At 45.7% G+C, this 25457-nt stretch overlaps 1 protein-coding gene and 1 pseudogene across 17 annotated transcripts in view; both read right to left on the reverse strand.

Annotated features, from left to right (window-relative positions):
• Positions 1-19818, reverse strand: part of DZIP1L (DAZ interacting zinc finger protein 1 like) — a 55256-nt gene extending 35438 nt beyond the window's left edge. For 8 of the 17 annotated variants that reach the window (XR_012430736.1, XR_012430730.1, XR_012430731.1 and 5 more), the window contains exons 1-3: positions 11990-12049; positions 7690-8271; positions 1610-1694 (exon numbers count right to left, since the gene is read on the reverse strand). Coding sequence is in view for 6 of the 17 variants with exons in the window: in XM_065539974.2 (XP_065396046.1) it covers positions 1610-1694; positions 7690-8271; positions 11990-11992 (670 nt within the window). In the remaining 11 variants the exon portion in view is untranslated. Of the gene's footprint in view, positions 1-1609; positions 1695-7689; positions 8272-11989; positions 12050-16531; positions 16673-19518 lie in introns of those variants that run through there. The other 9 variants (XR_012430732.1, XR_012430734.1, XR_012430729.1 and 6 more) reach the window with 4 other exon arrangements.
• On the reverse strand, positions 5551-6951 carry LOC141409462 (keratin, type II cytoskeletal 8 pseudogene; annotated as a pseudogene).
• Positions 19819-25457: the final 5639 nt, after the last annotated feature.

The following is a 25457-nucleotide window of genomic DNA, read 5'->3' on the forward strand; positions in this document are numbered from 1 at the left end:
TGCTTTAACAATATGATTTGAGGCGACTGTAGAATAGGAGAGCGGGGCATCTGGGAAGTCTGCTGCCTGCGAATAAAGAGGCCATGACCATTAACATAGCAAAAGTGATCTGAAGAACACATTTCTCTCTCCTTACAGCACTTTACATTAAGGAAATAAGAAGAACTATGCACAAAGATTGACAAGTAAGAATATCAATTATCATGTGATTTATAATAAAGAAATGTTGGGGTAAGCCATATATTCAACAGGAGGAAATTGTGAAATAAATTATGATAGCCACTTAATGAAATACTATTCGGCCATTAAAAAATCACATTTTCAAAGATAATTTAATGACACTGGAAAATATGACATATTCTTAAATGAAAATAAGCAATAGTCAAAGCGCACACTATATGATTATATATGTCTACAGAAAAAAAATGACAGAGAATACACCAAAATATTAACTGCTGGTGATATTGTCCATGGTTTTTATTTTCTCTTTTCTAATTTCCTATATTTAAATTTTCTATATCAGAGACACATTTTTATTCAAAAAAATTGAAGGCATGGAAAATTTATTTTTCCTTATAGCCTCCAATGCAGAACTAAGAAGAATTAGATATGCATTAAATACATAGTTTTAGGTAAGTGATACTTCTTTTATGAAAAGGGAATTTGAATGATGGAAAATAGGAAAAGATGTACGTAATGGCATTTTTACATCTATATTTGTTTTATGTTTTAACTAATGTTTCTTATTGAACCTCAAAAAGGGAATATAGGTTGAGCACAATGGCTCACGCCTATAATCCCAGCACTTTGGGAGGCCAAAGCAGGCAGATCGCTTGAGCCCAGGAATTTGAGACCAGCCTGGCCAACATAGTGAGACCTCATCTCTATGAAAAATGTTTAAAATGAGTCAGGTATGGTGGTGTGTGCCTGTAGTCCCACCTACTCAGGAGGCTGAGGGAGGGGGATCGCTTGAGCCCGGGAGGTGGAGGCTGCAGAGGAGCCAAGATCAAGCCACTGCACTCCACCCTGGGTGACAGAGTGAGACCCTGTCTCAAAAGTGAATGTAAAATATGCAAATCTCTTTATGGGGAAAACATACAGCCTTGCTCCTCATTTTGGAATCTGAAGTTGTAAAATTAAAGTGATTAGGTCATGATAATCTCAAGTATGTAGAAAAGTCAAAGAACTGGTCTGACTGCCCATTCACCCCATTTAGGCTTATTTGTGGCTGGCATCAGGAAATTGCAGATTCGCAGAAGGCTGAAAGGTAAGAGCCCTTCAAAGTCACTCCATCTGACTGCCCCATTCAAAGGGAAGGCCACTGAGACACAGAGGGGAAAGCATGGACCAAGGTTACATAATAAATAGGGACAGAGCTAAGACTGAAATCTACCTGTCTAACTCCAGCCCTTCTTTACACATGGGGTCAGAAACCCTTCCAACCCATGGGGGCTCCCCGGGTGGTGGATGGTGGGATCATCCCACCCCCAATTGGACAGTGAGGCTCTGAGAGAAGTTTTGGGTGGTATAGGTGGTCGCCACCCACTGAATACCAGCCCCCGGCCCTTCCACAGTCCCAGAAGGGGCCCGGGCTGCTGTCTGGACTCACCACCTTCTGCCACGCCTGCATGCCTGCGCTGGATGTGGCCCCGGAGAAAGGTGGCATTCATGAATGTCTTGTCACACAGGTGGCACTATACAGAGAGGAAGCAATGGGGAGTACAGGATTAGGTCACCTGAGTCAGCCTGGGATTTTCCCTATATCAAAGCCCCCATCCCCTTGGGACCCCTGGGCTGCTTCAGAAATAAAGAATTTACTGAGCAAGGCAATGATGTCAACCCATGCTGCCCACTAGGATCACCTGGGGAGCTTTAAAATACCACCAGTGTCCCGGGAAACTGCGAACACTGACTGGATATTTGATGATACTAAGGAATTTCTGTTGCTTTTTCAGAGAGTGATGATGGTGTTCGTCTATGTTTAAAAGTCAGTCTTTCTCTTTTAGAGACACAAATAGAGATATTGAAATATTACAAATAAAATCATATTGCTAATATGCTTCAAAATAATCCAGAAGTGGGGGAAAGTGTGCAGGGGAAGAGACGCAACAACACTGGCCACGGGTTGATACTGTTAGTGCGTAGATAAAGGTTCATTAAATGATTCTCTCTACTACTGCATATGTTTGAAATTTTCCATAATAAAAACCTTTTTTTTTTTTGAGACGGAGTCTCACTCTGTTGCCCAGGCTGGAGTGCAGTGGCCGGATCTCAGCTCACTGCAAGCTCCGCCTCCCGGGTTCTCGCCATTCTCCTGCCTCAGCCTCCCGAGTAGCTGGGACTACAGGCGCCCGCCACCTCGCCCAGCTAGTTTTTTTGTATTTTTTAGTAGAGACGGGGTTTCACTGTGTTAGCCAGGATGGTCTCGATCTCCTGACCTCGTGATCCGCTTTTAAAATATGCCAATGTCTATGTCCCACCCCAGGGTGGAGAACCACCAGAGGCAGGGGTTAGCAAATAAACAGCATCTGTAATTCCACATCCCTCTCCTAAGACATTTCAGACATAAGCAATCTATCTACATCGTCTTCTCACTGTAAAATTTCAGAATTCTTCTCAACACAGCTTTGGAGGCTGCCATTGCTAGTTAATCCATAGGCAGATTATTTGCTATCTTTGCAGACAATTATGACAGGAATTGCCAGTTGTTCCCCAATACCCATTTTCCTTTTCTTCCTTGGTAATAGTAAGTCCTGTGGCCAATGAGAATAAACACTCTATGACCCAACCTTCCTAGCAACCAGGTGTGTCCACAGGCCTTACTACTACAAGGGTTCTGACCCTTTTAATCATAAACATCATATCAATTATATCAATTTGTTATCAATTAATAATATATCGTAACGATTCCTTCTGTCCCACTGTGATATTGTGATACAGTAAGAATGCAGGCTGGACACAGTGGCTCACACTTAAAATCCTAGAACTTTGGGAGGCTGAGGTGGGTGGATCACTTGAGCCCAGGAGTTCGAGACCAGCCTGGGCAACCTGGAGAAACCCTGTCTCTACAAAAAATTAGCCAAACATGGTGATAGATGCTTATAGTCCTAACTACTCAGGAGGCTGAGGTGGGGGGATCACCTGAGCCTGGGAGGTTAAGGCTGCAGTGAGCCATGATCAGATGGCAGCCTGGGTGACAGAGTGAGACCCTGTCTCAAAAAAAAAAAAAAGTAAATTTGGTCTTTGTTTCTAGTTTCTGGCAGGGAGCTCCTAAAACACTTAAAACAAGCTTGTTTAACCTGCAGCCCATAGGCCATATGTGGCCCAGAACAGCTTTGAATGCGGTCCAACACAAATTTGTAAACTTTCTTAAAACACTGTGAGATTTTTAAGAATTTTTTTTTTTTAGCTCATCAGCTATCATTGTTAGTGTATTTTATGTGAGGCTCAAGACAATTCTTCTTCTTCCAGTGGGGCCCAGGGAAACCAAAAGATTGGACACCCCTGACTTAAAATCTTCAGAGTGATAAGGGTGATAAAAGCATCTTTTGTAATAATATTTGGTCTTAGTCCCCAGTTCATGACACAAGAGATTCTGAGATCTTTGGAATCTCCAGAGTAATAAGAGCATCTACTATAGTTTGAATGTTTGTTCCTTCCAAATCTCATGTTGAAATTTAATCTCCAATGTGGCAGTGTTGAGAGGTGGGGCCTAGTGGGAGGTATTTGGGTCATGGGGCAGATCCCTCATATACAGATTAATGCCCTCCCTTGAAGGTGAGGGAGTTCTCATTCTTATTAGTTTGACAGAGCTGGTTGTTAGAAAGAGCTTGGCACCTCCCTCTCCCCTTACTTCCGCTCTTGCCATGAGCTCTGCATAGGCCAGCTCCCCTTTACCTTCCACCAGGAGTGAAACCAGCCAGAGGCCCTCACCAGGTGCCCAGTCTTGAACCTTCCAGCCAGCATAACTGTGAGTCAAATAACCTCTTTTCTTTATAAATTACCCAGCTTCGCGTATTCCTTTATAGCAACACTAAACTTACTAAGACAGTGTTTTTTGTATGCTAATGAAAGGACTGGTGGCTGGGCACCTTCTGCCCCACCCCACAAATGACTTTCTGGGGACCAACCCCTATCCTTTTTCTCTTTGGCTCAACAGCCAAAGGATGCTGGGCTCAGCTAATCCTCCCAGGATGGGGGTTGGTCACCTGAAAGACCAAGGCACGGAGAGAGGGTTGGAACTTTCAGCCCCACCCTCCAGCCCCCAGGGAGGGAAGAGGGGCTGGACTACTAAGCCACGGCCAATGATTTAATCAATTATGCATGCTTGGTGGAATCTCCATAAAACCCCTAAATGATGGGATTTAGAGAGTTTCCAGATGGGTAAATACTGAGGTGCTAGGAGGTGGCATACCCAGAAAGGGCAGGGAAGTTCTGAGTCCCTTCTCCCATACCTTGTACTCTCGTGTCCTCAGTGCATCTCTTCCATTTGACTATTCTGACTTCTATCCTTATAACAAACTGGTAATAAAGTGTCTTCTTCCTGAGTTTTGTGAACCATTCTAGCAAATTATTGAACCTCAGGATGGAGTTATGGGAACCCTCAATTTGTGGCCAGTTAGTCAGAAGCACAGGAGGCCTGGGTATCTGAAATGGACCAGTCTTATGAACCTCAGGATGGAGTTATGGGAACCCTCAATTTGTGGCCAGTTAGTCAGAAGTACAGGAGGCCTGGGTATCTGAAGTGGACCAGTCTTATGGGACTGATCCCTTAACTCATGGGATCCGATGCTAACTCCAGGTAGATAGTGTCAGAATTGAAATTAAGGGCACCCAGTTGGCATTGGAGAATTGGTTGGTGTAAGGAAAAAAAACACACATTTGGTGTCAGAAGTGTTATGAGCAGAAATAGGAAACCCACCCATCCACAAACTATGAATGTCTTAAAAACCTGAACCAGCATGACTTGTGCCCACATCCTCAGAGCCTGGCACAGGGCCTAGCCGCCATGACAATTTTTATTAAAGGGAAAACATTCCCAATCCATACTTCCGCGGAGACACATTCAAATGCTCATGCTGCTTTGGGAAATGAACTGTCACTTAGTAGAATAATGGAGTCAGTATTCCAGGATAGGCCTGGCTCCACCAATCCCTTGTCACACATAGATTCAATACATACACACACACACACCTTTACACAACACACTCCTCTACATACACACAAAATCCTCCATCATACATAAATATGCACGCACTCACACCCTCTATAAACACACTCTTAGACACATATACATCCTTCTTTTACATACACATCCTTACACACTCTCCATAAGTACATAACATACTCTTACTCACATATATACCCTTCCTTTATTCATTCACACACACACAAACACTATTTTTTTGTTTTTTGTTTGTTTGTTTGTTTGTTTGGCAGAGATAGCTGAGGTTTCATTTTGAACCAAAAAAAAAAGAAAGGCTATTGAATTGTTTTGTAGCTGGAGGCATGGGCATGGGCAAGGGGGGTCCCTAGGCAGTAAACTCCCCCACAGGTGGGTTGACGGCTAGGGCTGAGCCTCAGGTGGGTCTCCCGTTCCCTGTGCTACCCTGCACAGCAGCCTCCCACCATCACCCCGGGCTCTGGGGCAGCCACAGGAGGGGCAGGCTGAGAGGGGCTGCCGCAGCTGTTCACTTGGGCAGGATGTCAGAGGACTCAGACACCAGCTTCCCATCGCGAGTCTCTATCTTCTTCACAACCACAGTGGCCCTGGTGGAGCTGGTGCAGCTGAAGGAGCTGGAGCCTGCACCAGAGCCAAAGCTGGAGCCCAGGCCGTAGCTAAGGCCAGGGCTTGTGAGGCCCCTATAGGCTGAGCTCAGACCACCTGCATAGCTGCTGGTGGTCTTTGTATGGATACTCCTGTTCTGCATCCCAGACTCCAGCCGGTTCTCCTCACCCTCCAGCAGCTTCCAGTAGGTGGCGATCTCGATGTCCAGGGCTAGCTTGACATTCATCAGCTCCTGGTACTCATGCAGTTGCCGCGCCATGTCCTGCTTGGTCCGCTGCAGGGTGGCCTCCAGCTCAGAGAGCTTGGTGTTGGCATCCTTAATAGCCAGCTCCCCACATTGCTTGGCATCTGCGATGCCCTCTGGACTTTGAGGCCCTCAATCTCAGCCTGGAGCTGGCTGATACTCTGGTTCATCTCGGAGATCTCAGTCTTTGTACGCTGCAGGTCATCCCTGTGTTTCCCAGCCAGCATTTGCAACTCCTCATACTTGATCTGGTACATGCTCTCAGCCTTAGCCCAGCTGCAGTTGGCGATCTCCTTGTACTGCGCCTTGACCTCAGCGATGATGCTGTCCATGTCAGGGAGCGGCTGATGTCCATGGACAGCACCACAGGCATGTCCAAGATCTGGGACTGCAGCTCCTGGATCTCCTCTTCGTACAGCCGCCTGAGGAAGTTGATCTCGTCAGTCAGCCCTTCCAGGCGAGACTCCAGCTCCACCTTGTTCACATAACCTTCATCCACATCCTTTTGATGAGGACAAATTCATCCTCCATCTCTGTACGCTTATTGATCCCATCCTCATACTTGTTCTTGAAGCCCTCCATAAGGCCCTGCATGTTGCCAAGCTCTGCCTCCAGCTTCAGCTTCTCCTGGCCCAGAGTCTCCAGCTGCTGCCTAAGGTTGTTGATGTAGCTCTCGAACATGTTGACCGAGTTGACTCTGAGCCGTCTTCTGCTGCTGCAGGAGGCTCCACTTGGTCTCCAGCATCTTGTTCTGCTGCTCCAGGAACCGCACCTTGTCGATGAAGGAGGCAAACTTGTTGCTGAGGGTCTTGATCTGCTCTTTCTCCTGGGTGCGCATGGCCTGGATGTTGAGGTCCATCTCCAGGTTAAGGGGGCTCAGCAGGCTCTGGTTGACTGTGATGGCAGTGATGCCTACCATGCCACTGGCCCCACCACAGCCTCCACCCAGGCCAACCCGGAAGCTGCTGCTGCCCACTCAGGAGAAGCTCAAGGAGCCAATGCAGGCACTGGGCCTACTCATGTAGGAGCAGCTGCTGAAGGCCTGGGGGCCAGAGGTGGCACCTTGTAGGATGTCTGGGTCACCCTGATGAACATGGTAGAAGCAGGAGCGGAGGCAGGTGGGCTGAACCGGGCGGAGATTCCAGAAGGAGCAGAGAAGCTGCTTCTTGGTCACAAACACTATTAATACACCTTTTTATACATGCTCCAGAGTTGTATCCTTTATAATATAGTACGAGCACACATTACACATCACACACCCTACATACACACAGAGGTACCCTCAAGTATTCACATACACACACATTAAACACACACACGTATTCACACCATTTACAAACACACACACACACTCTCCATACATTCATGCATATACATACACTAGACATGCACCCTCTCCATAAACACACACACCTCCAACACATGTACAGTCTACACACACACACACACACACACACACACACACACACACTGTAGAACCTAAAGAGACACCCCCAGGCTCTCTGGCCATGAGCAGCATCTCTGAAATCTGCTCCTAACCAGTGAGAACAGCCCCCAGCAGCCTTGTGGCCCCAGCAGTGCTGCCCAGTGGCAACAGCTGCCCAGTGGCTGGGGCGCACAGCCCTCCCACTCTGCCTGCCTGGTGGAGATTCCTCACCGTGTGGTAGCTGTGGGCGCCTGTCTGCATTAGCAGCTGCTGCAGGGTGCTGATCATCTTGCGACGCCGGCGGCTTTCCTCCCGCACACCCTTGAGCTCATCAGCCTGGCGGCCCAGCTCCTGCTGACCACGCTGCTGCTGGCCCAGGCTGGTCTGCAGCCGTGCCTCCAGCTGGGCAATGCTGGCACTCAGGCAATCCTGGCAGTGCAGCAGGTACTCGATGATAAGCTGTGCCAGGCGCAGCACCTTGAGCAGTGCCGGGTCCACAGGCTGCCCACAGCGGTTGCATACCTCCCGGTCCAAGTTGCAGAAGGTGATGCCAGCAATGTTCTCCTGCAGAGTGGCCACATCCAGCTCCCGGGCCACGCGGTCTACATCCAGGGTGCTAATGCGCCTCCAGTCCATGCTATCGTGGCGAGGCTGAAACTTGAAGGTGGGGAACGTGTAGGCCCCAAAGAGGGGGCCGCTGAGGCCCTCAGCAGTGGCAGCTGGGGACTGCATGGGCAGAGGAAGCCCTGAGCTGACCACCAGAGGAGGGTGGCACCAAGACCACGGCAGTAGGCCAAGTAGCTGAGAGAAGGCCTGGAAAATGAGAAGAGAGTCCAAGTTAGGTGAGGTGTGTGTGGCTGCACATACTGTATATCTGGCCAGCAAGGGCCTAAGCGGGGCAAAGTGAGGTGTCGTTGCAGCAGCTGTAGCATTCATGGTGTGTGCTGACATGGCCAGAGCTGTGGAAAGAAAATGTGGGCTTTGCAATCACACAGATGTGAATTCGAATGTTCTGCCTTGGGCAAGTCCCTGCACATCTTTAAGCCTCCTGGGTCTAAGGAGGAACATGGGGCCCACTGTGTAGGCGTGTGGTGAGGAATGAGGCAAGTGAAGCACCCAGCCTAGTGCCTGGTACACAGCAGGCCCTCAGTGAGCCCCCTCTGCAAAGCCCACCTCCACTGCAGGAGTGCATGGCAAAGGCCTTTGTCAGCAGGTGGCTATCAAATTTAGAAATGGGTCCTTCTGCAACCCTATTTTTATATCAGGATAAAGTCCAACAACTTGCTGTGAGTGACCAAGGTACCTAATATCTACCCTGTCTTCTCTTTCTCCTGTAACTACAGGATTCTAGTAGAACACGAGTGAACTACCTTTCCTAGCTTCTCCAGCAATAACATGTGATCATATGACTAAGTTCTCTCTCCTGGAATGTGAGTGAAATGATGTCCACCCCTGTCAAGAGGGACTTAAGGGAGTCACGGAGTCTGCCACGTGATGCTCAATCCATCAGGGGCTTTTTTAACTTAACAGTTAAGTAAAAAGATCTCCAGTTTTTTTGCCAAGACTCAGATTCTACTCTCAAAACTCTTGGTGAGCATATGAACTGTTCTCTCTGAAGAGGAATTTGACAATATCAATGGGAATTTTGAACATTCCACTACTAAAAATTATAATTACGCTACAGACAAACTCATATGTACAAAGGTACTTGTGAAAAAATTGTCATTGTAGTATCTTTTATACAAGCAAAGTACAAGAAAAAGTAGAAGAAAGCAAAGTACAATGTATCTCTAGGCAATGGAATATTATGCAGCTATCGATTGGTATAAAGCAGACTTATACGTACTGATACGAAATTATAATCTCTGAGATATATATATGTAAACACACACAAAATAGGCATATATACCTCTATTTGTGTTTTAATGACATTAATATAATCATATTTAATAACTCACCAAAGTGAAAGATATATATCATATTAGAATGGTTGTCTGTGAGAGGAGGGAGGGAAACGGGAGTGTGGAATGGGGATAAATAAATGAATAGATGGATGGTGTGTGGGTGGTGATGGTCAGATAGACAGGTAAATAGGCCTTCACAGACCAATGATGATCATTATATATATACATACATATTCAGTCGCCTCTCAGTGTCCATGAGGGATTCGTTCCAGGACCCTCCTCAGATACCAAAATCTACAGATGCTCAAATTGCTTATATAAAATGGTACAGTATTTGCATATACTATGCACATTCTCCCATAAACTTTAAATCAACTCTAGATTATTTATAATACCTAATACAATGTAAATGCTATAAAAATAGCTGTTATACTTAATTATTTAGGAATAATGACAAGAAAAAAAGTCTGTACATGTTCAGTACAGAAGAAACTATCCTTTTTTTTTCAAATATTTTTGATCCGCAGTTTGTTGTATCTGCAGATGCAGAATCCACAGACATGGAGAGTCTATATATATATACACACACACACATATATATTTGTATACACACACACATATATACACACACACATATATACACACATATACACACATATATACACATATATACACACACATATATACACACACACATATATATACACACATATATATACCCACACACACACATACATATGAAAAGACTCATATTTGTTATAATTAGTTTTATAACGAATAAAATATGCTCATTTATAATTCATATATATGATTCATTTATGTATATTATTTCATAAGCATAGACTGTTTCTGGAAAGATAGACAAGAAGCTATTAGCAATGGCTGCCTCTGGGAAGTGAGAATGGAGATTAGAGAACTTTTATTTTTCACTTTCTGCCTCTCTGTACTATTCAAAGTTCTTACCATCTTCTATCACTTTTATTATTTTTTAAAAGAAAACATAGAACTTCAGCTCTTGCATAAGTGAGAATCTGACTAAGGCAACAAGAGGAACATTTTACCTTATTTAATCAAGTCCTTTCGAGATTACATCATTCAGTCTTCTTTTTTTTTTTTTTTTTTGAGACACTGTTTTGAACTGTCACCCAGGCTGAAATGCAATGGCGCAATCTCGACTCACTGCAACCTCCACCTCCCGGGTTCACGCAATTCTCCTGCCTCAGCCTCCAGAGTAGCTGGGATTACAGGCGCCCTCTACCACACCCGGCTAATTTTTTGTATTTTTAGTAGAGACAAGGTTTCACTATGTTGGTCAGGCTGGTCTCAAACTCCTGACCTCGTGATCCACCCACCTCGGCCTCCCAAAGACCTGGGATTACAGGCAGGAGCCACCGCACCTGGTCCATGATTCAGACTTTAAAAAGTGCAATAGAAAGTGCACTTTAAAAAGTGCAACAGAAAGTCAAAGAAGTAATCAGCTTCAGAAGTAAGAAGGCCTTTAAAAAATGGTAGGACTGGGCTGGGGGCCACTGTCTTCTTCTGTCTTCTTCTGTGAAAGGCAGTGACAGGCCAGCCCTGCCTACCTCACAGGGTGCTATGAGACTTGGAGAAGATGCAAGGGGAAGGTGCTCGGTGATAACACTGGCAACTCTGCAGAGAGTGCCACCCTCTGTGCTAGATACAAACTCCTAATACAAACCTACAAACAGGTATTATTATTCTCATTTTACAAATTTGGCATCCCTCAAAGGTCATATGTTGAAAACTCAATCCCCAATGCAGCAGTGTTGAGAGATGGTACCTTTAAGAGGTGATTAAGTCACGAAGACTCTGCCCTCATGAATGGATGAATGTCATTATTGTAGGAGTGGGTTAGTTATCACAGGAATAGGTTCCTGATGAAAGGAGGAATTCGGTCCCTTTCCCTCTTGCTCTTGTGCTTTCTTGACCTTCCTCTCTCCACCAAGAGATGATGCTGCATGAAGGCCCTTGCCCAATATTGGACTTCAAGCTCGATATTGGACTTGATATTGGACTTGACATTGGACTTCAAGCTTCCAGAACTGTGAGAAATTTATTTCTTTTCTTTATAAATTACCCAGTCTGTGTTACTCTGTTGGAGAGTACAAAATGGATGAAAACAGGAGGCCAGATTTGAAGTGTAATTGTAGGTTCATCTGGCACCAAAGCTTACGGACTTTGAACCACTCAACATTGATTCTTGGGGCTATTCCTCCTAAAATTTTGCTTTGATCAGATTATCATCCTTTATCCCTTAAACCTCCAATTCATCCATTTACTCACTCCTCATTTATAGTATGCCTATGTGGGTCCTGCCCAAGCTCAGGTCCTGGGCTATGGAGCTATACTAACCACACAGCTGCTCCCCACCCACTGTACCAAATGCAAACCGCTTAGCCTGGTCTTGAGACTGCCTACAGGATGCCACTAGCCCACCTTTTCAGTTTCAGCTCTATCCTTCCCTTTCTCAGAATCTCTTTCCCAGCAAGTACTCCAAAAAGAAAACCAGCCAGACCTAAGCCCCACACCATGGCCATGAGAAAACTAGCACATTTCTGCCATGTTATGAGGGAAAAAAAAAAGGAGTTAGGTGACATGATACTCACCATGCTTAGCTCCAAAGCTGCAACTGTGCCACCAGAGCCTCAGAGACGACTGCTCACGACAAGCTGTGCCTCAGAGCAACAGCAGGTTACCAGGCATGCTGTGGGCAAGGGTAACAAGACACCTGCTTCCTGATGTCCCAGCTTTCAGGTGAGCTCACCTGAGAACTGTACTGTTTAACTATTTAAGCTTTGGCCTCAGATGTTTGCCAACAGTCCTCTCTCTAATAATAAAGTCAAGAACTCTCCATCAGCCACTCTCTCTCTCTCATCTCTCCTCCTACCTGTTTGAATGCTCTTCCTTAAACAGTAACCATTCTTTCCCCTTTCTTTTATGACAGGGTGTGCCAGTGCCCCCTTGATATTCTGCTCTCTACCTGCAACCCATTTCTCCCTGCACGCTATCCCTAGGAATGAGCTCACAGCTTCGGCTACTATAGGCTTGCTCTAGGCTGAGCCTCAGTCACCCCCAAATCTCTGTCTCTGTAGCCCCTCAGTCTCTTGTGGTCTTATACCCAACCATTCCATACTGACTGTGCCAGGAATTGCAAACCCAAGTTCCACCAGGGCCAGAAAAGTAACATTAAATGCACAAAATGTAGCAGATGTGAAAGAAACCACAGTACATGCATGATGATAAACGGCAACTCATTCGCCATCTTAGTGTCCAAGAGACAATAAGGCAGTGGTTCTCAAAGTGTGGTCTCTGGACCAGCAGCATCAGCATCACCTGGGAATTTGTTAGAAATGCAGATCCCCAGACTTACTGATTTAGAATCACTAAATCTGTGGAGTGCTGGATTAGGAAACATTAGGGATTGTGGCAAACCTGAGAGTGCAGGCCCTGCTTAAAGTGGGAAACCACTATTGAGCTCCAGCCACAGAGGAATGGATTTTGTGTTCCTTGTTGGCTAATTCCAAATACACTGAGTGATATTCAAAGACTTTGATGAACTGTTTCCAAACCTACCTTTCTAGCTGCATCTCCCATGTAACCATATTACTTGTCTTCCACACTTTCACACCTCTGGGCTGTTTATTTTATGTATAAGCACTGTTTTTAAAAGCTTTACAAAGCCGGGCACGGTGGCTCAAGCCTGTAATCCCAGCACTTTGGGAGGCTGAGACGGGCGGATCACAAGGTCAGGATATCGAGACCATCCTGGCTAACACGGTGAAACCCCGTCTCTACTAAAAAATACAAAAAAAAACTAGCCGGGCGAGGTGGCGGGCGCCTGTAGTCCCAGCTACTCGGGAGGCTGAGGCAGGAGAATGGCGTAAACCCGGGAGGCGGAGCTTGCAGTGAGCTGAGATCCGGCCACTGCACTCCAGCCTGGGCGACAGAGCCAGACTCAGTCTCAAAAAAAAAAAAAAAAAAAAAAAAGCTTTACAAAGAAGCACTCATATTTCTCAGGGCAAGCCCTTGAGGAGGTACTATTATCATCTAAGCCACAGAGAAATAAAGAAGCTTGCCCAAGATCCAGAGGTAAGATTCACACCCAGGCAGCTTGACTCCAGTCTGGGCTCCTAACCCCTATTCTATGCTGCCTCTTGGTATAGATGGTCCTTTGCCACCTCCTTGTGTTCCAACTAAAGGTCGATGCATGTTTCAAGGCCCTGCTAACAAATGATTACCTCCAAATGGGAGTGTAAATTAGTTCAGCCATTATGGAAGACAGTATGGCGATTCCTCAAGGATCTAGAACCAGAAATACAAATTGACCCAGCAATACCATTACTGGATATATACCCAAAGGATTATAAATCATTCTACTATAAAGACACATGCACACACATATTTATTGCAACACTATTCACAATAGCCAAGACTTGGAACCAACCCAAATGCCCATTAATGGCAGATGGGATAAAGAAAATGTGGGATATATACACCATGGAATGCTACACAGCCACGAAAAAGAATGAGTTCAGGTACTTTGCAGAGACATGGATGCAGCTAGAAACCATCATTCTCAGCAAATTAACACAGGAACAGAAAACCAAATACCACATGTTCTCAATCATAAGTAGGAGCTGAACAATGAGAACACACGGGCACAAGGAGGAAACATCACACACCTGGGCCTTTTGCGGGGTGGGGGACAAGGGGAGGGAGAGCTTTAGGACAAATACCTAATGCATGCGGGGCTTAAAACTTAGATGACAGGTTGATAACACCATGGTACATATATACCTATGTAACAAACCTGCACATTCTGCACATGTATCCCAGAACTTAAAGTAAAATTAAAACTAAAATAAACAGATCCCATTTGTCTATTTTGACTTTTGTTGCCATTGCTTTTGGTGTTTTAGTCATGAAGTCCTTGCTGGAAACCATCATTCTGAGCAAACTATCGCAAGGACAGAAAACCAAACACCGCCTGTTCTCACTCATAGGTGGGAATAGAACAATGAGAACACTTGGACACAGGGTGGGGAACATCACACACCAGGACCTGTTGTGGGGTGGGGGGAGAGGGAGGGATAGCATTAGGAGAAATACCTAATGTAAATGAAGAGTTAATGGGTGCAGCAAACCAACATGGCACATGTATACATATGTAACAAACCTGCATGTTATGCACATGTACCCTAGAACTTAAAGTATAATAATAAAAAACAAACTTCCCACAATACAAAAATAAATAAATAAATAAATGATTACCACCATAAATCCCTGCTAGGCTCACAGTCAAAGTTCCCTGCCCCTCCCCTGGGCTTCCAGAGTACAGAGCACACACTTTGGTCTGTTAGGGTGTCTCTGCAACATTCATATCTCCATCCCATCAACAAATGATTCCTGAGGCCCTACTAAGTGCCAGGCATCATGACTGGCACTCGGGATCAATGATGACCTGGGCAACTATCCCTACTGTTGTTAATAAAAATAGTTCACATTTCTGGAATTCTATTATTTTCCATACTCAGTGCTAAGGCTTTATACGTATTATCCCACTTAATTCTCACAACAACCTATTATGCAGATGAAGAAACAGAGAGTGAACAAAGAGAGGAAACAGAGAGAGGAAACAAACAGGGGAAATGACTTTCCCACAATCACACAACTAGTAAGTGATAGTGTCTGGCTCCAAACTTTTTTTCTCCAGAGAGACAGAAAAATACACAGAAATTAACCCACAGAGCGGCAAGTGCCAAGACAGGAGCTGGGAAAGGGTCCTCTGGGAACACCAAGGAGGGGCCCATACCAGGACACTTCTGTCTCCTTCCTCCCCCACTCCCCTGGCTATGAACTTTACAGGGGCTGAGACCATGGCTTATTCATATCTGCTGTATCCCCGTCCCCAGCCCATTACCTGGCACCCAGATTGCTACTGAACTGAGCAAAATTGTTGAAATCTCAGAATATCTGACTTAAAATTCTATATTCTTAGGGTCTTGAATAAATGGGACTATGGACTGCCAAGAATTAGGATAAAGAGTAAAAGCTGAGTTAGGAATCCCTCATTCAGACTCGTTGGAGGGAAATGCCATTCAGACTTAGTAAATGCTGATTTGTTGACCATCTGCATCCATAGTTTAATCCCATGGGCTACCAATAAGAGCTGAGAGTGCAGGAGCCCTGGCAGGTGGAATCAGGCATATCAGTGAGAAGTCACAGCGCCCACGCTGACTGTCAAGATATGGCCTCAGTGTTGGAGCTTGCTTCCTGAGCAGCCCTGAAACCTTCACACTTACACTCTGAGTGTACTCCATAAACACAGAAGGTGGCAGCCCCACTCCCAGCTACATAGAATTAGGGGTCTGAGTTCATGAGGTTTTAATGCACCTCAAAAGTATTACTCATGTCTTTTTCTAGAATCCTAAGGGTCCAATTCTTAGATGTCCTAGAGCTCTAGCATTATAAGACAGAGCAGGGCCAGGCACGGTGGCTCACACCTGTAATCCCAGCATTTTGGGAGGCTGAGGCAGGTGGATCACCGGCGGTCAGGAGTTCAAGACCAGCCTGGCCAACAGGGTGAAACCCCGTCTCTACTAAAAATACAAAAATTATCTGGGCGTGGTGGTGGGTGCCTGTAATCCCAGTTACTTGGAAGGCTGAGGCAGGAGAATTGCTCAAACTCAGGAGGTGGAGGTTGCAGTGAGCCGTGAGCCAAGACTGTGTCATTGCACTCCAGCCTGAGCAACAAGAGCAAAACACTGTCTCAAAAAATATATATATAAATAAATAAATAAATAAAGATGGAGCAGCACTGTGGAACTTAAAGATGATTATGATATGATGATAGTATAATAGTTAACATTTTTCAAACATCTATATGCCAGGCACTGTGCCAGCCTTTAAAAGTACTAATTCTAAACTCATATAGCCTTGTAGATGGCTATGGTTTGTCTCATCTCACAGATGTAGAAACAGGCTCAGAGAAGCTAAGGGCCCTGCTCACTCAGCTACTAATAATGAAGCCAAGATTCAAGCCAAGTTCTGTCTGACTCCAGAGCTTTTCAATTATGCCAAACTCTTAATAATGATAATAATGATGATGATGACATACCAATTATTTCTCATTATGGAAATTACAATACCTGAGTTTTCTTGACCAAAGTACAAGCACTGACAGAGTTCACAGCAAATCACGACAGGGTTAGTGCTGGAGATTCTAAATTCTCCCTGTATTTCAGCAGGGCTTGTCTGAACCCGACTCAGCTCCACAGCTTGCGTCCTGACTAGGATAGGCAGACAAAAAGCCGAATGAGAGTGTTGCACGTTACCTGGAAACCATACACCCTAGGGGCAAGGACAGCGTGCTTTATCCAGACTGAATTTTGAGTAGACTGCTTTTCCCACATCTGGGAATAGAAACACAAGGTAGAAATGACTCACTGGCAACTGGGAGCAGTGGCTCATGCCTGTAATCCCAGCACTTCGGGAGGCCAAGGCGGACAGATTGCCTGAGGTCAGGAGTTCAAAATCAGCCTGGCCAACATGGTGAAACTCTGTCTCTACTAAAAATACAAAAATTAGCTGGGTGTTGTGGTGCATGCCTGTAGTCCCAGCTACTCAAGAGGCTGAGGCAGGAGAATCACTTCAACCTGGGAGGCAGAGGTTGCAGTGAGCCGAGATCGCGCCATTGCACTCCAGCCTGGGCAACAGAGTGAGACTTCTTCTCAAAAAAAAAAAAAAAAGAGAGAGAGAGGAAATGATTCACTGTCATTAGGAAAACTGAAGCTGTTTAATCACCTTTAGATATGACAGGGTTTTGGGAAACTTTCCAGTCCTAGACCAATATTATGAATAAAGGACCCAAAAGAATATTTGTGCTACATTCAAACTTGCTTCATTGTTAAGAGTTGGTTTCTGCCTGGGACAATTCCACACCCATCTAGAACATAGAAAACCCATCTACCACCCTTGCTTTGCACTCTCCCGGTGACAGGTTGTTCACCCCCTCACAGCCATCCCACTGTGAAACAATTCCTGGAGACTTTATGGTTCCTCTAAAACCAGTCCACCGATAATCTGTCAAAAATAACTTCCTCAAAATTGGCCAAACATCTTTTTTTTTTTTTTTAACATAAACTGACAGCTAGACAACAACAACATCGCCATCTTATTGTCTCTTCTGCTTCCTCAAGAATGCAGTCAAGAGGAGAACTTGAGGGAGCCAAGTTTCCAAGGTGGCTGCCAGGCAATCATTTACAAACCTGACCTGGCTCCCAAGCTAACTTCAGCGGTGCCCACTGGGGGAGCTCAGGCGTGTCATTAATGCTAATTGCTGTGGCTGCCAAGGAAACCTTCGCACAGTTTGCAAACAGGCTATGCACACACAGTATGCAAGGGAGCTCCAGAGACCTCAACGGAGATAACAGGGACCTGGGAGCTCTCCTGAAGTACTACCACTGCAGAGCTTAGACTTATTCTCAGATTCTGTTGTGTTCTCTTTTTCCACTCTTCCCTGATCCTCATGGGGGCTGCACAGACTCCTAGAACCTTCAAGCAGCAAGACAGAGGTCCCCTCCACCAGCCACAGAGCTCTCCTTACACCTGGCCTCCTATTCCCAGCAACTTTAAGGAGATATTTTTAAGTGGCCATAGTTTTATCAAAACCCCATTAAGTTTTTGCCACAAAAGGATTTTCTTTAAAATAAAAATAGGGGTAGGTATTTGACTGATGTCTCTTGGGAGTGCTTTAGAGAAGAGGAATGAATACTGACATGTCCTATCTTCCCAGATGCAGAACTGTAAAACAAACATAATTGCTTTTCACAGGTAAAAGAAAACTAGCTTAGAACATACTAGCGTTTTCTTTGCCACGAAGGAGTTTACTTTCAGTGACTAAGCCAGAACTACTAGAGTTGCCAGGCCTAGGGACAGGACACATTGTGAGTGCTTAGCCAGGCTGGCCAGGACTGACCATCTCTGCAAGGAGTCCATAAGAAGGCTCAGGGCAGCCCTTCCCTGCTCCTGTCAATTTGAGTTGAGCAACAAACCTTTTGACCAAATATCAGCTCCATGGCACAACCCACAGTTATGGTGCCCACATGAATTCAGATTTCTGTTTCCAACCTGAAGCATACAACTTCATGAGGCATTTAGATAGTATCAAAAAATATTTCCAGATGAGGTAGGTGTCTCCAGACCCTTGGTGCTGACAGAGACAGACAAAAGGCCCCTTATCAGCCACTTGACTGGAGGATCAGCCTTCCCTAAGCAGGGTTGTTCTCACTGGCCAGTCCTCACATCCGGGAGGGGTGTGGAGAGGTGTTAGGGGCTGCAACTGAGAAGAGAGAGGTCACCCACCCTATCTGCAGATGAGGGTGTGAGAAGCCAAGTCAGAAGACCCCATACTTCCCAGGATTCTCTCCAAAGTCCTGTTAGAAATCGAATTCCAGGAGGCCAGGCAGGGGCAGCCTAGGCCCTGGGCCCCTAGGAAGGGCTCCCTGAACTAGGCCCTGCCCAGGCTCCCTCGGACCTCCTCCTCTGCCGTCTCCTGGACCGCTGTCCTGCACTGAGCAGGTCTTCGGTGGACTTTATTCGCAGCCACCTCAAGATGAAAATACCACGTCTGCCTCCTGCTGAGGTCCAGCCCAGGAAAGGAAGAAGGGGAACGAAAGATGCCAATGCTATTGTTTTTAAATCACCTATTTACTAAAAGATCCTCCTTTACCTAAGGCACTCAGATCATCAAGCCCTCCCAAATCACTTTTCTTTTTACAAAAAGTTAAAAACCCAAGTCCGTCTTCCCAGTGTAGCCAAGTCCTGGGGCATCCCGTCATTCCCGCTCCCGCCTTCACTGCCCGACGCCCGGGTCCTTCCCTCCCCGGGCGCCGCGGTTCGGCGCAGGCGGAGGCGGCGGGCGTGCAGGGCGGCGCCGGGCCGGAAGGGCGCGCCCTGGGCAGCGGGGACGCACGCAGCCGGCTCCTCCAGCGCCCCGCTGCACCCCGGTAGGGAGTTCGCCCCGGCTAATGTTTAACTTCCCGAATCCCTGATCCTTAGGAGTGCAGCCAAGCTACCCACCCGCCCCGCTCCCGGGACTAATTCCTGGCATAGTTTTCCCGCGCGGCCCGCTCACCGTGGGGTCGCCCGGAACCGGGGGCGGCGGGAAGACGTCTCGAGGTGGCGGCTCCCCTACTCGCCCCACGTCCTGCCTCCAGACTTGCTCCACCGCCCCAGACAGCCCAGAGACAGTTCCCGGAATGCTCACCGCCCGCCGTTCCTGGGATGCTTCCCCAGCTCCCCGCAGCCCGGGCGCTCTCTGTGGCGGAGGCAGAGCCTGCCCGGCCCACTCTGGTGCAGGGCCGCGGGCAGAGAGCTCCTCGGTGCGCCAGTCAGCTCGTGACTTGGGGTCTCTGGTGCCTCCCGCTCTTACTACAGCCGCCCCGCCCCGCCCCACCTCAAGAAGAGGTGGAGCCTCTCCCGGCCCCTCTGGGATGAGCTATTTTTAGGTCTGTAACGGATGGGGGAAGGAGAGAATGCCACGTTTAATCCGTTAGTAAAATCCAGGATCCAAGTGAATGGCTTCCTGGCCTTGCTGAGAGGCTGGCCTTGCTCCGGTTTCCCCACACCCTGCCTCCGGTACAATTGATGGCCTGCTGTGCAGGGGCGGCCGCAGCCCCCCGGGCAGATAGTCCTGCTCACTCTCCTAAAGGGACCGTCCTGGTTTCTTCCTGACCTGATCCCAAGCTAGGAGAGTTCTTTGGGTGTGCCCCAGGTCTGATCAGACAGATGGCAGCCACCTTCCCTCCGCAGCCCCCACCCACCAGCCCCTACCCTCCCAACCTGCTGGTTTGCCCTGGAGATGCCAACTTGGAAACCCAGGACTGAAAAACGTATTTTTTCTCCTGATGTTAGTCTCTGATCGCTTCCCATAGCCAGTAGTTGCTGTGCTGAGATTCTGTTTTGTGGGCACCGTAACTGTGGGTTGTGCCATGGAGCTGATACTTGGTCAAAAGGTTTGTTGCTCAACTCAAATTGACAGGAGCAGGAAAGGGCTGCCCTGAGCCTTCTTGTGGACTCCTTGCAGAAATGGTCAGTCCTGGCCAGCCTGGCTAAGCACTTGCCGTGTGTCCTGTCCCTAGGCCTGACAACTCTAGTAGTTCTGGCTTAGTCACTGAAAGTAAACTCCTTCGTGGCAAAGAAAACGCTAGTATGTTCTAAGTCACTTTTCTTTTACATGTGAAAAGCAATTATGTTTGTTTGTTTTACAATTCTGCATCTGGGAAGATAGGACATGTCAGTATTCATTCCTCTTCTCTAAAGCACTCCCAAGGGACATCAGTCAAATACTTACCCTTATTTTTATTTTAAAGAAAATCCTTTTGTGGCAAAAACTTAATAGGCTTTTGATAAAACCATGGCCAATTAAAAAAATACTTCCTTAAAGTTGCTGGGAATAGGAGGCCAGGTGTAAGGAGAGCTATGTGGCTGGTGGAGGGGACCTCTGTCTTGCTACTTGAAGGTTCTAGGAGTCTGTGCAGCCCCCATGAGGGTCCGGGAAGAGTGGGGGAAAAAAGCTCCTTTTCACATTCTCTCTCTCTCCCATCCCCCAACTCTTCGCCCTCCCTCCCTCTTTCTCTTTTTTCCATTGCAAAGGCTTTCTTCCCACCACAGTCTCAATCTGCCAAGCTCTACATTTTGAGGCAGCCAAAGCAAATGTGTATGGGAGCAAGCATTGTCAAGGACATGCAGGAAAACTGGAACTCCTGTGCATTGCTGGTGGGAATGTGAAATGCTACCATTACTGTGGATACAATGGTAGTTCCTCAAAAAATTAAACATGAATTGCCAAAAGATCCAGCAATTCCATTTCTGGGTATATACCCCAAAGAACTGAAAGCAGGGATTCAAACAGATATTCATATACTCATGTTCATAATAGCATTATTCACAATAGCCAAAAAGTGGGAACAATTCAAATGTCTATCAACAGATTAATGGGTAAACAAAATGTGGTATATCCATACAATATAATATTAACTTTAAAAGGGAAGGAAATTCTGGCATATGAATGAACCTTGAAAACTGTCTTAGTCTATTCAGGCTGCTATAACAAAATACCATTGAGTGGGTAGCATATAAATAGTAGAAGTGTTTTTCTCACAGTTCTGGAGGCTGGGAAGTCCAAAATAGAGACATTGGCAGATTCGGTGCCTGGTGAGGGCCTGTTTCCTGGCTGTCATCTTCTCACTGCACCCTCACTTAGTAGAAGGGGCTACCTTGCTCTCTGGGGTTTCTTTCATAAGCGCACTAATCCCAATTATGAGGATTCTACCTTCATGACCTAACCATACCTCCCAAAAGCCCCACCTCCCAATACCATCACCTTGGGGGTCAAGATTTCAACCCCATTTTGCAGGGACACAAACATTCAGATCAAGGCAAAAACATTATGTAAATGAAATAAACTAGACACAAAAAGACAAATATTGTGTTATTCCACTTATACCTAGAAATATTGTATGATTCCATTTGTACCTAGAATAGTCCATTCACAGAGACAGAAAGTAGAATAGTGGTTACCAGTGGCCGGAGGAGGGGGAATGAGTAGTTATTGATTCATGAGTACAGAATCTCAGTTTGGGAATGATGAGAAAGTTCCAGAGATAAATGGTAGTGATGGTTGCACAATAATGTGAATGTACTTAATGCCACTGAATTGTACACTTGAAAATGGCTACAATGGCAAATTTTACGTTATGTATAGTTTACCACAATTTTTTAAACATTAAAAAAAATAGTAGATGGAGCAGGGACCAGGACCAAGTTGGGATATCTGTGCACCACCTACTCGGATGGGGAATCTTGTTCCTGCTGTCTTCTCCTAGTCAGGGCACTTTTTTCACCCCAGGGTTTTCTGCCACCCAGAAGAGCAAAAAGAAGAGTCCAGGCTTTGGGAGTCAAAGATGCATCTACATTCCACATTCCCAAGCTACATAACCCTGGGAACATCACGTAGCCTCTCTGATCTTCGTTTTTCTCATCTGTAAAGTGGGAAAAGTAAACTCTATCTAGAAGAGTTGTTAGAACCAAATTAGCTAAATTATATGTAGGCTCTGCCCTGAACCTACAAGTCAGTGGTGTGCCCTCTTGACTTGACACTGTGAAATCGCCTAAGACATTTACTTCTCAGCTCTCTTCCCACTGTATCCCTGACATTTGCAGAAAGTAGTTCTGAGGATACCTTTGTGTGTGTTATTTCCACCAGCCTCAATTTCCCCATGTGTAAATAGGGTGCCCTCCTTTGCAGGGCTGGTGTAAGAAAGTAGACTTGACATGCACCCAGATCTACCTTAGCCAAAAACCAAATCCTCCATCTTGAGCTGACCAAGACCTCATGCATGCAACCCTCACACTCTTCCCTTACTAGGCCTTAGTTCAACCCTCAACAAAGGGAAGAGTTACTGAGTGCCTATTATGTGCCAAGTTCTTTTCTTAGTCCCAAGGATACCAACAGCCTCTAGAGGACTAGATCACTTGGCACTGGAAAGCTGTCATTTCTGCTGCCCACCTCTACTGCAGCACACACAAGATCTGGCATCAGCCGTGGGGACAGGTGCACAGACTAAAGGAGACCAGCCCTAGCTGGCTAGTCCTGTCACCCTGAGCAGCTGGCCCACAACTGCTGGGTGGGAGGACAGGAGGATGGATTTTCAATACCCCAATGGCCCCTCACTCCCTCCTAAGCCCAGTACTAGGCACCTGCCCTCTCAGCCCCTTTCACAGAGGGTCTCCCTCCTACACCTCAGCAAATAGGACACAGCCTAGGCAACCTGTAATAGGAGTGCCCTCTGCTGCCAAATGCTGGCATCACACCTCAGAAGCCTGCTCTGGATCCCATTGTCCTGAAGGGAAATGTATCTGAGGTGTATGGACAGGGCTCCCCGCGCTGGGATGCCGGCCACTAAGGAGCCCTGAGGTGATTTAAGGTCAAAAGTGTATTGTTGGGCTTTCTGGGTTGATGTATAAATAGGCAGGCATACAGTCAGAGGAGGGGTTTACATAAAATCTGGTTTGCTGGTTTCTCCTGAAAAATCTAAGAATCTAGTAACAAAAGAAAGGCCTGCACTCTGACATGTCTAGAAGTGGCAGGATCTGAGAAGAAACTCTTTCTTAGGCAGATCGTACATTCTAGCCCAATCCCCGAAAAGATCACTTTGAAGGAAGTCTAAGCACCTACCGAAAAGACCTCCTTTCTCAGGAAAACGTCCCTTCTGCAAAAATGAAAGTGCAGAGCTGGATAAGCTTGGCCTAAGGCGTGGCTGTGATATGGCCACTCATTGGCTGGCAGTGATGGGGGGTGGGATCTGGAAGGAGCTGCCCCAGCCGCCTCCTGCCTGGGCTCTTGCCTTTTGGAGGAGGGATTCCCCTTTGGCAGTTTGATGAAGCCCATACCCTTTCCCCAGAATGGTTTTTATTTTTATTATTTATTTATTTATTTATTTATTTATTTATTTTATTTATTTTTTTTTTTTTGAGACGGTGTCTTGCTCTGTCGCCAGGCTGGAGCGCAGTGGTGCGATCTCGGCACACTCCGCCTCCCAGGTTCAAGTGATTCTCCTGCCTCAGCCTCCCAAGTAGCTGGGACTACAGGCACGCACAACCACGCCAAGCTAATTTTTGTATTTTTAGTAGAGACGGGGTTTCACCATGTTGGTTAGGATGGTCTCGATCTCTTGACCTTGTGATCCTCCCGCCTTGGCCTCCCAAAGTGCTGGGATTACAGGCGTGAGCCACCGTGCCGGTCTAAGAATGGTTTTAAATGCACAAAGCAAAACATAGAATTACAGAGGACATCAAAATATTGAAAATATAGCTATGAGAACACAAGAAAATGTGCAAAATAATAGCATTTGTTTATTAATGCATTAAATAGCAAGACCTAGCATCTGATCTAAAAGTAGTAAGAGTGTAAACAATATTTCAAGATATCTGTAATAACTTTAACATGATAGGAAAAAACTAATATTTAATGACAGTCACAGGTTTCACTGATACTACTGCGGTTTGTGGCCTACATTCATAATTGAAAGAAATGATACATTTTGATTAACAGCTAGTAAAAATAAAGATATAAGTTCCCAGACTCCCAAAATCTCTTCACAGCCCCCTAAATTAAGAATCCCTGCCCCAGTATCACCAAGGAGAGTGCGTTAACCTTGCTACTTAGTTTAGAAGATACATCTGAGATTCAGGGTCCTGACAATTCCCTTGGGTGAGAGAGCTCTACCTTTATTTATTGAAGGGGAGCAGGGTGACAGAAGGGTAGGGAAGCATGGCATGAAACCCAAAAGACCAAAAAAAAGACAGGTTGGATTACATAAAAATTTTAAAATATATATGATGAAAACATCCTAAATGAGGTTAAAAAACAAAGAACTAAAAAAAATGCAACGTAATGATACAGTATTAGTGACATTAATTTATAAAGAGTGCTTACAAATCAACGAGAAATAGAACAACCCAAAAGAAGAGTGGACAAAAGATGAGATTATTCATAGAATAAAAATAATTGCCAGTTAAACATGTAAACAACCTTACCAAAATGAACATCAAAATTACATGTTTTAAACTATTATACTGGCCAAAATTAAGTAGATGTTTTAAATTGGTGAAAAGTGGGAAAATGGGCAGTTTCAAACAGCCTTCTTGAAAAATAATTATCAAAATTTAAAGTCCTCAAAAATGCAGGAATCAGGATTTTTTGCTATAGTATTACATGTACTATTAAAATTAGAATAACCTAAATATCCAATTGAATAACGATTAAATAGATTATGTATCATGTATCCTACAATGAAACACTATGCAACCATTATAAAGAAAAAAGTATATCTTGGTGTGCTAATGAAAAAAGGTACCTAAGACATACATTTTTAAAGTGAAAAACAACATACAAATAACATGTATCTTTTTTTTTTTCTTTTTCTTTTTCAGACAGAATTTCGCTCTTGTTGTCCAGGCTGGAGTGCAGTGGTACAGTCTGGGCTAACTGCAACCTCCACCTCCTGAGTT

The sequence above is a fragment of the Macaca fascicularis genome, chromosome 2 (genome assembly GCF_037993035.2).
Source record: "Macaca fascicularis isolate 582-1 chromosome 2, T2T-MFA8v1.1".
In the NCBI taxonomy this organism is placed as follows: Eukaryota; Metazoa; Chordata; class Mammalia; order Primates; family Cercopithecidae; genus Macaca; species Macaca fascicularis.